Here is a 12,205-nt window from a genome sequence, read left to right on the forward strand (position 1 = left end):
AGGGGGTAGGAATAAAAGAAAGGGGGGGGGGAGAGGAGAGCGAGTGTGGCATAGAGAGAGAGAGAAATTAGATTTGCCTACTTTGAAAAAGAAGCGTTGGTGGATTTTGTTGTTGTTGTTGTTGTTGCTGCTGCTGTTGTTGTTGTTCGTAGAGGTAAATACTTGTTTCTTGTGACTGTCACTATAGCTGGGTCCATCCTGTTGTATATTATTTTTATTTTATTTGGTATGTGTGTTTGTATACATTATTTTGTTTAAACATTTCCACCAGATGCCTAATTAACTCGCAAACTACATTTACGTCATTTAATTAGCAGCTGTTGTCATAGAGAGCTTTGTGGAAAAAAAAAAACAGCCGTGTTCGTGCGAGTGGAATGTTAGGCCGAGACCGGAAAGTAAATATACACATGCATATGGATGGGAAAGGTCGACGTTTTTGAACAGCCTGAATGAAAGAGATGGGGGAGGGAGGGAAGGCGGATGAGAGGAGGGAGGGAGGGAGGAGGAAGGAAAGAAGGATAGAAGGAGAGGAAAGACGGATAAAAAGGAGGGAGGGATGGAAGGAAAGACGGGTAAAAGGAGGAAGGAAATACTGATAAAAGGAGGAGGGAGGGAGGAAAGACGGATAAAAGGAGGAGGGAGGGAGGAAAGACGGATAAAAGGAGGAAGGAGGGAGGAAAGACGGATAAAAGGAGGAGGGAGGGAGGAAAGACGGATGAAAGGAGGAGGGAGGGAGGAAAGACGGATGAAAGGAGGGAGGGAGGGAGGAAAGACGGATGAAAGGAGGAGGGAGGGAGGAAAGACGGATAAAAGGAGGAGGGAGGGAGGAAAGACGGATAAAAGGAGGAGGGAGGGAGGAAAGACGGATAAAAGGAGGAGGGAGGGAGGAAAGACGGATAAAAGGAGGGAAGGAGGAAAGACGGATAAAAGGAGGGAGGGAGGGAGGAAAGACGGATAAAAGGAGGAGGGAGAACATGTTTTTTGCAAACAACGAGAGTGGGAATCGGGAAGAGAGGGAAGGAAAAAATAAATGATATCAATAAAACAGGCGAATGGGAGCAATAATGTCAGACAGACAGACAGACGAACAGACACACAGACGAACAGACACACAGACGAACAGACACACAGACAGACAGACAGACAGACAGACAGACACACACACACACACACACACACACACACACACACACACACACACACACACACACACACACACACACACACACACACACACACACACACACACACAGACAGACACACACACAGACAGACACACACACAGACAGACAGACACACAGACACAAGAACCCAAAGCGTCGACGAAAGGGAACGAACGGTGACGCCATATAAAGAAAATGATGGATAAACGCGGTAGGTAACGAGGACAAGGGAACAATGGACGTGGGCGATAAGTCATATTAGCGCCGGTGTTGATGTTACAAGATGCTCTATTTTTGTCGTTTTCATGATATTTATTACTCGCGAGCGTTTGTCGTGAGAGCATGGGAATCGGGAGCAAGGATTGATAAAAAAAAGAAAGAAAAAGTGGTTTGAACCGGAAGTGGCCAGCGCGCTGCCGGCCCACTCTCTCTCTCTCTCCCTCCCTATTGACTCGTTCATTCATTCTTTTATTACTCACTTGCTCGTCACACGCCAACCTACTCACGCTCTCCGCCCGCCCGTCTCCCCTCTCCCCTCTCCCCACTCCTAGTCCCCTTCCCCTATCTTCCCTTCTCCTATCTTCCCTTCTCCTCTCCCCTCTCCCCCCTCCCCCCTACCCCTCTCCTTATCTACCCCCGTTCCCCTCCTTACCTCTATCCCATTCTGTCTCTTTTATCTTTCCCTTCCCTCCGAATTCACCTGCTTTGTCCCTTGTTCCCTTTGCGTTCCCTTATCCTGTTTCTCCCCTTTTTCTCTCCTTCGTGATCTTCCTCTTTCTCGCCTTTCACTCTCATCCTCATCCCTTTTCTCTTTCCTCCCCCATTACCTTTCAACCCTCCCCCCCACCCCCTCCCCCGCGCAATGGTCACCGGAAGTGGGTTACCGTTATGGCTATTAAAGGGTGAACTGTAGGGCTGGGAATGATTTGTACCTGGAACTATTGTCGTGGTTGTTGGTGGTTTTTGTCTTACCATTGTTGTTATTGTCATCATTGTCATTGTCAGTCATTATTGTTATAGTTGGCATCTTCCTTCGTCATCGTCATCACTGCCACCACCATCACTACCACCATTACCATCATCATCACTACCACCATCACAACCATCACAATCATCACCACCACCACCATTGCTACCACCACCATCACCATCATCATCACTACCAAGATCACCATCATCACTGCCACCATCACCATCATCACTGCCACCATCACCATCATCACTACCACCATCACCATCATCACTACCACATCACCATCATCACTACCACATCACCATCATCACTACCACATCACCATCATCACTACCACCACCATCATCACTACCAACACCATCATCACCACCTTCACCACCACCACTACCTTCACCACCTTCACCATCTTAACCACCACCATGGAAATAAAATTTAGTTTTGCCATCTGCATTTGAAGAGCAGTCTGCCTTGGGTCAAGGACCAGTTCATTAGATTTAGGAGTGTGTCAGATCTAGATTTGGATCTAGCTTCCAGCTCGAGAATGTTAATAGAAAATAGGTATAGAAAGAACGGTTTCTAGAATTCCCTTTATAAACTCTGGAAGACTTGTGTATTTTGAAACAATTTTTGTTGTTGTTTGTTGTTTGTTGTTGTTGTTGTCATTGTTGTCGTTGTCATCAGATGTCTGTGCTATTGACATGCATTCTTATATTTTTTTTTATTATCATCAACATTGTTTTTATTTAACTTTTCTTTTACTTTTGCTGTATGGATATGAGACAAGTGACACCCTAGTTGATATTAAGGCATATTACATATTCCATCCTCATTCAGTTAACATGGTGGCAAGTGACTAGTCAGTCAAGTTATGACGGGTGTGTAAGTCAGAATATTACAGGTGTGTGTGTTTTATGTTGGGCAGGTGTATGGTACCAGACCAGATTTAGAAATATTTGCATTTGTGATTGGCAGGTGCGAGAACATGGGAGAGAATGAAAGAATATATATATATATTTTTTTTTTTACTTTGTGTGAGTGTGTGAGTGAGTGTGTGTGTGTGTGAGTGAGTGAGTGAGTGTGTGTGTGTGTGTGTGTGAGAGTGAGTGACTGTGTGTCTGTGTGTGAGTGAGTGACTGTGTGTCTGTGTGTGAGTGAGTGACTGTGTGTCTGTGTGTGAGTGAGTGACTGTGTGTCTGTGTGTGTGTGAGTGACTGTGTGTCTGTGTGTGTGAGTGACTGTGTGACTGTGTGTGTGAGTGACTGTGTGACTGTGTGTGTGAGTGACTGTGTGACTGTGTGTGTGAGTGACTGTGTGACTGTGTGTGTGAGTGACTGTGTGACTGTGTGTGTGAGTGACTGTGTGACTGTGTGTGTGAGTGACTGTGTGACTGTGTGTGTGAGTGACTGTGTGACTGTGTGTGTGAGTGACTGTGTGACTGTGTGTGTGAGTGACTGTGTGACTGTGTGTGTGAGTGACTGTGTGACTGTGTGTGTGAGTGACTGTGTGACTGTGTGTGTGAGTGACTGTGTGACTGTGTGTGTGAGTGACTGTGTGACTGTGTGTGTGAGTGACTGTGTGACTGTGTGTGTGAGTGACTGTGTGTGTGAGTGACTGTGTGACTGTGTGTGTGAGTGACTGTGTGTGTGAGTGACTGTGTGACTGTGTGTGTGAGTGACTGTGTGACTGTGTGTGTGAGTGACTGTGTGACTGTGTGTGTGAGTGACTGTGTGACTGTGTGTGTGAGTGACTGTGTGACTGTGTGTGTGAGTGACTGTGTGACTGTGTGTGTGAGTGACTGTGTGTGTGAGTGACTGTGTGACTGTGTGTGTGAGTGACTGTGTGTGTGAGTGACTGTGTGACTGTGTGTGTGTGAGAGTGACTGTGTGACTGTGTGTGTGTGCATGACTGTGTGACTGTGTGTGTGTGAGAGTGACTGTGTTACTGTGTGTGTGTGAGAGTGACTGTGTGACTGTGTGTGTGTGAGAGTGACTGTGTGTGTGTGTGTGTGTGAGAGTGACTGTGTGTGTTTGTGTGTGTGTGTGTGTGTGTGTGTGTGTGTGTGTGTGTGTGTGTGTGTGTGTGTGTGTGTGTGTGTGTGTGTGTGTGTGTGTTTGAGTGTGTGTTTTTCTATTAAAGAAAAAAAAAATTACATGGTAAAATTTTGCATTTTATATCATAGTTTTCCTACATTTATGAATGTGTTTTAGTGATGAACCAAAGTATGAAATTGATTACATTCTTGAATTAAGAATTAAAATGACACGAATGGTTGTCAGAATAATGTTTTATGATGGCAACCATTGGTCCAAATATTGATTGATATTCTGCTCATTTTGGTTGTTTGTTTGCTTGTTACGTTTGTTCCATGGTTTGATTCAGTCCATTGGTATGCTGGAGTGCTGGAGGGGTAACGATCAGTTGAAACAGCTCATGCGCTCTGTTGGTTAGTCATCAATTCACAGAAGTAAAGTTATGATTACAAGTTCTGTGAAAAAAGTCCTTTATCTTTCTTCTCACTTGTTTTATTGAGTTTAGTTGTAACGTTACTGTTTTTCCATTCATCTTTTTTCTCTTATATAATTTAGAAAAATAGAGTAAGGAAATCATTTGTAAGTATCAACCAATGATGTTGATTATGATGATGATTGTGATTATGATTTTTCATTAAAAAAGCATATGTATATTTTAAAGAAATTGTTATTTGGTTTACATGCCCATATAGTTCCATATTTTTTGGTCCAATTGGTATGCAGAAATATTAAGACTGAGGATATTTAGAAAACTCAGGTGATGATTATATATCCTGCATACATGTATGCTTCTTTATGTGCGTACTTACACAACATACACAACACACATTTATGCATTATATTAGATATTTTTGTGTGTGTCTGTATCTATGCATATAGAAAATCAGAAATGAGGCTTAAACTCTTCCAGCGCAAACCTCACTATATGAAAAGAGGACTCCCTTCCTCCTCTCGCTCAACTCACTCACTTACCCCATCTCTTCTTCTCTTTCAGTGCGGCTAACAGCTGCCCTACATCGCCCCGCGGAGGCCATGGAGGGCTCGGTGGACTGGGGGGCAACAAGCGTGTCAATGCCGAGAACCTGGTCCAGGCGGCCTACGCTGCCATGGAAGACAAAGGTGACATTGCAAATACAGGTTGGTAGTGGTTTTGGGTTCAGGGGTCAAAGAGTCAGGGAGGACTGTAGTAATATGTATATATAGATTTAAGTTTATTTGTGTTTAGGGTGAGGAAGGGTTACATAATTGAGGTATTATTTCCTCCCTCCCTCCCCTCCCTTTGTTGTTTTTGTAATTGAAGTAAATAAGTAAGAGGAAGGGGTGATTGAGGTTTGATAGTGTTAGGTAATTCAGTTTATAGCATTTACTTTTTATCATCATTATTAGTCATAATTATTGTTTATTGACTTCTTAATCCTCTTAAGATGTATTTGAATATGAGCCTAAATAAGCCTGCTGTTCTCCCAGTTACAGTTTCTACAACCCATGAAGAGAATCAGATGAACCTGTCTGTGTCCAGCCAAAATTACCACCACAATGGCATCCAGGCATCCATAGCGGACGACAGCTACTTCACGTCGCCCCATCCGCCTGACCAGCCCCATAGTCCACCTGGTGCCAAGGTAAGCATTTCTCTGGCTTTGGATCTCTTTCTCTTCATCTTTGGCTTTTTCCTTTTGTCTACCTCTTCTTCGTCCTCCTCCAGTTCATCTTCATCTTTGTCTTTGCCTGATATTTGTCCTTGAATTTTTCATTATTGTTTTCTTTTGTCTTCATTAAGGTTGGATTTTGCATTTTCTTTTTTTCTTATTCTGTTTTTAATGTGTATAGATACTGTCTAGAGACTGTGTTTCATGTGCTTACGTTGATAGAACATCAGGGTAAAAATTTGGATTAAAGAAGGAATTTGTACTTAAGTGCTCATAGGTATAGGGAGGATCTATGAAGGCAGATAGTTAGTGTTATTTTTTTTAAGGTATTAAAATACTTCAAATTCACAGAATAACCTTATAACAAAGAAATTGTATGCATATAGGCTATACACAGGAAGTGGAAACAAGGACATAAACTGAGCTAAACTCTTGACACCTGATGGAATGTTTTGAAATGGGAATTACATAATCAGAGTAATAGATAGCAATTGATGATTAGCTGAAAGGGTCTTGGGAATCCCTTGAAAATGTTGATTTGTTGGTAAGACATGATTGTAGGTGTGTGTCCAGGCATTCTTAGATTTAAAAAAGTACATGTTGAACAGTTTTTTTGTTTTAAATATCATTTGAAGATAAGTTTGTGCTTTCATAATGAGTTTTTGCTTCAGCATCTTTATTGTACTTGCATTTGATATTAAAAGATTAATGTTTAACGATAATTTATGACAGAGCATCTTCAATTGATATTCTTATCGCTTTCAAAAGGTTTCATATCGGACTGTGCCAGTTATTGCATTCTCACATATTTTCTCTTTTTTTTGTTTTGTTTTCACAGGATGACTCCAAGCCACCATATTCGTATGCTCAGCTGATTGTCCAAGCTATTTCTTCAGCTCCTGACAAGCAGCTGACGTTAAGTGGTATCTATTCTTACATCACCAAACATTACCCGTATTATCGTACTGCTGACAAGGGATGGCAGGTAAGTGGCGTGAGGAGTGATATCATCATCATCATCATCATCATCATCATTTTTATCAATGATCACCATCATAATCAATTATCTTCATTGGAAATGACTATATATTACATGCCGTGATAATTAGATGGAATAGTTTTTGATTATTGATATTTAGAAGTGAATGTAATAGTATAAATAACTAATTGTATACAAGTAAAATTTAGATAAATGAAAAATCTGATAGATTACCAAAGAAGTGTTTTCAGAGAAATGAAATTTAAAATTTAGAAATAAGAATTTTCAGTAGAGGTGCATCTAACCACATCAGTTTCATAACTAATCTCTTCTCTACCCATCTCTCTTGCCAGAACTCCATCCGGCATAACCTGTCACTAAACAGATACTTTGTCAAAGTGCCACGGTCTCAAGAGGAGCCGGGGAAGGGCAGCTTTTGGAAGATAGACCCCGCGTCCGAGAGTAAACTAGTAGACCAGGCATTTAAGCGGCGGCGCCAGAGAGGTGTTCCTATTTTCAAGACGCCCTTCACACACCTTTCAAATAGGTTTGTGGGATGTTGTGTTTTTTGTTGTAAGGTGATTTGCATGTTGAGAGAGTAGATATAAGGATGAGAGGTTTCGATTTTACAGGGACTGCAGGTCTAAGTGGGGTTAGGAGGGTGGTAAAAATAAGTTATAACCCTTTTTGAGTACCTGCATGACTGAAGGTTTACCCAATGGATTGTTACTTCCCACAAACAAAAAATAGGTGTAACAAGTGTGTTATCCCAAAGGGCTCAACCACTGGTGAGCAAATTTCACCCTAATCCTTTTACAGGTGTGAAAATAAGATTTTGTATTTTTGAGGAAGTGGTATTTGAAAGAGAAATATAGTTTCTATGGTAGTTCCGTTTAATGACAAGTTACTGGAAATAAACTGAAATACTGACTTTCTTCTCGAAATAAAACACTTTGGACTTCCATACCACTGTTCCTGAAGAGAGAGCAAGAGGAAGATCTTTAGAAAGATTGAGAATTAGATTGAGATTGAGGTAAGAAGCATAAGTAGGGGAGTGTCTAATAGGAGATTTTTTTGCGCATGGTGTCTTCTTTGCCAGAATCAGTCACTGATTTTGAATTCTTTCCCGCCTTTGTCCTAACAGCAGATCTGCGCCAGCCTCTCCATCACACATTGGGATGAGTGGGCTGGTTACGCCCGAATCGCTGTCGCGAGAGGGCTCCCCGGTGCCAGAGTATGTAGACTCGGCTACTGCCTCGCCTCTCAATCCCCTTAACACGGCTGCGCAGTACGATGTAAACACCACTAGTGCGCCATCCTCGCCACCCCAGCATCAACATCAACAAGGTCAGATTGAGCTTTTGGGATTGTAGTGTATAGATGTTGCTGTCGTACTATTGTTATTGTTTTTATTTAATTTTAACTTCATCTTTTGTTAGTCTGAAGAATTGTATTGTTAGTAGTATGAATGATGAATGTAAGTGTGGTCCTGTACCAATTCAGGTTTATGAGGATTGCAGACAGTATACTAGTAGTTACTTTTCAGGATGCTTATGGGATGAATAGATTGTCAGTTTGAAGGTAATGATTTAGCTGATGGGTTAAAGCAGAGCATAAGAAATTATCTGTGTTATGCTTGAGAAACTCTGAACGTTCCTGAAAAACATTCAAAATATTAAAAATATTTAGTGTAGCAGGTTTGAAAAGATCAGGTATTGCAAGAGAACATTTACAGTCTCCAAACAAACCAGGGTAGTAGAGTGTGATATTCAATTCATTTATTGTACTCTAGTAATCTTGCATAGCTATGTGAAAAAGGGACATGGAGGTTGTGTATATGTATGGTACAGAAGTAATATTGCTAAGATGTGATTTCTGTCTAAGGATTCTTTTTAAAGTGTGTGATGATGTTGGATTATAATGTACCTGTAAGAAAATGTATTTTTTAAAAATTGTGCTGATGATTTGTATGAACTCTGACATGCATTAAACCCTGTTTGCTTTTATAACCAAGTAAGCTAAAAGCAGAAGCAGAAAATCACATAGCACTCCTACCCACATAATAAAGGAGTAAGTGACACAAACACCAGACACATGCACTGCTTAGTGAAAAGGAGGAGGAGGAGGAGGAGAAGAAATGAAGACAGGAAGGTTGAAGCAAGATCATTGTTGGCACTGGCTAATGCTACTCGCTCTCACTAACATGCTTACGGTATGGCTGATGTGGAGATTGCACAATTGCAAGGCAGAGATTCACCCCCCCCCCTTTTCTCCATCTCTTATCCTCCTCCTCCTCCTCCTCCTCCTCCTCCTCCTCCTCCTTTTCCTCTCTAATCCTCATTTTCCTCCCTAATCCTCCTCCTCCATTTACTCCCTAATTCTCCTCCTCCTTTTACTCCCTAATCCTCCTCCTCCTTTTCCTCCCTAATCCTCCTCCTCCTTTTACTCCCTAATCCTCCTCCTCCTTTTACTCCCTAATCCTCCTCCTCCTTTTTCTCCCTAATCCTCCTCCTCCTTTTTCTCCCTAATCCTCTCTCTCCTCCTCCTGCCCACCCACCCCTCCCTTCCTCCCTCCCTCCCTCCCTCCCTCCCTCCCTCATTCCTGCTCCTCCTCCACTTCCATCCTCATCCTCATCCTCTTCCTCCTTTCTTCTTCCTGTTACCTTTCCCTCCCTCCCTCCTAATATTTTGTTTCTTATTACAGGTACCACATTGATAGCCACAAGTGGGGTTAGTGTTCAGAATTCCCAGCAGCTCATGTCTGCCTTACAAGGTGTGTCCATAGTTCTTTGTTGAAGTGGAATTATTTTTTGATAAGTGAGCCCAATCATGTCATTGTTGTTATTGGGATTATTATTGATTTTTAAAAAATGTTTATTTAGTGTTTAATAATTTTTATTGCTTCTAAGACCTATCATGTTGTTGAAGATGGGAAAGTAAATGAAGACCTATTGCAATATTTAATGTTGTGAAAAATGTGAGATTACGGACACAAGAAAGGCAGAGAAAAGATTCTTAAAATTTTAACTGTTTGAGTGCTATGTAATGGTTTTTGTTGCCCATTATTTAACTTGTATCTCCTCCCGCCACGGTTCATAAGAAGGATTTATTTTTCTAAAGTTTGGATAACATTATCATAATATTTGAATATGACATCATTAGAAATATTGATTTGATTGTAAATATTTTTAGAAATTATGATTACATGTAAAATGGAGGAAATCCATCTTTAGACTGGATACTTTTTTATAGGTTTTGATGGTTATAGATATTAACAGTGGCTCACTGTTGTTATTTAATTAGTCTCTGCCATCTTCAGCATGTTTCATGTCATTGAGTGTTCTAAAGCAGACAGGAAAGGCTAACAAATTGAAGCCCACACACTGGCACGCAGTATAAAAGGCGACTCTCTCTTTCCTATGTATATTCTCTTATCTCTCTCCTTCCTCTTTGTCTCCCTCTTTCTCTCTCCTTGTTTGCTTGCCTTCTTTTATCACACGTTCCTTCTCAGTGCATTGGTGATTAGGGTGCGTAGACTAACCAGCTTGTAGTAACTCACACAGGAATTGTCTTTAGCTTTAAACACGATTTCTGAGTTTCTTTTATACCATGTCATTTTCTACTGATATTCCTATTTTTATAAATGTTAATTTCAACAAAATATATATATATATATTTTATATGTACATACATACATACATACATACATACATACATACATACATATGTACACAGATATATATATACATACATATATATCATATATTTATTTATTTATTTTTCTGTTAATTCACTGGTGTTTTTTTTTTTCTTTTAACTGACAGTTATGAAATAAAATTTTGATTTTTAAAAATATTCCATAGAATGGCCATCTTTCACTATTTTCAGTGTTTCATTGTAATTTTTATTTTTCTAACCTTATTTTTGTTTACAAGTACTGTTGTAGTTAAAATTTATCAGCAGTTACAATATGTCATAGTGTTCAAGAATCTACCTGCAGCTTACCAGGGTCATTGGAGTTACTTATTTAGAAATCATCAATTTTTTATGTCCCCCATGGTAATGATTTGATGCTTTTTAAAGTTTTTGATTCTTTTCATGCAAGTTAATATTTTTTCTATAAATAATTTTGTAGAAATATACTTCTAAATGGGATTTTTCCCCCCAGAGAGAAAAATAAAATTACACTGTGTGTGTGTGTGTGTGTGTGTGTGTGTATGTGTGTGTGTGTGTGTGTGTGTGTGTGTGTGTGTGTGTGTGTGTGTGTGTGTGTGTGTGTGTGTGTGTGTGTGTGTGTGTGTGTGTGTGTGTGTGTGTCTGTGTGTGTGTGTGTGTGTCTGTGTGTGTGTGTGTGTCTGTGTGTGTGTGTGTGTCTGTGTGTGTGTCTGTGTGTGTGTGTGTGTGTGTGTGTGTGTGTGTGTGTGTGTGTGTGTGTGTGTGTGTGTGTGTCTGTGTGTGTGTGTCTGTGTGTCTGCCTGTCTGTGTGTCTCTGTCTGTCTGTCTTTGTGGCTTTTCCCATGCCACATTGATTCATGTGTTAGGCACAGTTGGCTTCATAAAGGAAAAGTAGAAGGAAACACATTTTAGAGGAAATTAGGCAAAAAAAAAAAAAAAAAAAAAAAAAAAATTAGGCTTTGAGTCCAGTCATGATGTGATATGGACCTACATGCCCCAGTCAGCAGTGGGTGAAGATTATATATGTATGAGAGCTATTTTTAATTTTTTATCAGGTGTGTCATGTTCAGTCTTCAGGAGAAATGTGACAAAAATAAATGTGACAAGTTGCAACTTTTGGGGTCTTTTTTGATGTCATCAGGGTGTTGCTATAAACTGAAGACAAGCCCAAATACAATTACGAATTTAAAGTATTCTTTATACACATATATTTGTTGCATTAATACAAGGAAACTTGGATATTGTTTGCCATTTTCTTCTCACCTCTGAATCTTGTTTTATTACCCATTCTTAGCAGGCATGTAACTTCACCATGCATGGTTTGCTAATATAATATAGTTTATTAATTTCTCTTCTCTTTCTTGACACCTACCATAATAGATATTCATATCCATATCTCAATAAATGTTACCTATCTTAGGGAAACTAATCTCTTTTTTTATCTGTGCTCGTGCAGGCAAGTACCTGATAGCCACAGCAGGAGGACCGAGTGGAGCAGGGTCCGGCAAGCAGGGAGAGCTGAAACAGATCCAGTTGACCAGTGGAAGTCATAGTGGCGAGGGAGCCTCCTTCGCCCAAGGCCAAGTCATTGTTCAGACGTCGGCTGACCCAAGCTCTTTCACACACACTCAGGTTATCCTCCCTACACATCTCACAAAATATGGGTAAGTTAGACATGGTATAAGGGAGAAGTGTCTAGGACTAGCACTAATAGGTTGTGCTGAGTACGAGATGGA

General features: G+C 40.5%; 1 protein-coding gene across 18 annotated transcripts in view; it reads left to right on the forward strand.

Moving 5' to 3' along the window:
- LOC113828986 (forkhead box protein K2) overlaps positions 1 to 12,205 on the forward strand; it is a 96,465-nt gene that overhangs the window by 79,282 nt on the left and 4,978 nt on the right. For 2 of the 18 annotated variants that reach the window (XM_070134526.1, XM_070134583.1), the window contains exons 3-9: positions 5,161 to 5,303; positions 5,634 to 5,788; positions 6,654 to 6,800; positions 7,148 to 7,341; positions 7,939 to 8,141; positions 9,499 to 9,567; positions 11,926 to 12,133. In XM_070134526.1, the coding sequence (XP_069990627.1) occupies positions 5,161 to 5,303; positions 5,634 to 5,788; positions 6,654 to 6,800; positions 7,148 to 7,341; positions 7,939 to 8,141; positions 9,499 to 9,567; positions 11,926 to 12,133 (1,119 nt within the window). The remainder of the gene's footprint in view (positions 1 to 5,160; positions 5,304 to 5,633; positions 5,789 to 6,653; positions 6,801 to 7,147; positions 7,342 to 7,938; positions 8,142 to 9,498; positions 9,568 to 11,925; positions 12,134 to 12,205) is intronic. The other 16 variants (XM_070134637.1, XM_070134778.1, XM_070134698.1 and 13 more) reach the window with 9 other exon arrangements.

The sequence above is a fragment of the Penaeus vannamei genome, chromosome 1 (genome assembly GCF_042767895.1).
Source record: "Penaeus vannamei isolate JL-2024 chromosome 1, ASM4276789v1, whole genome shotgun sequence".
NCBI lineage: Eukaryota > Metazoa > Arthropoda > Malacostraca > Decapoda > Penaeidae > Penaeus > Penaeus vannamei.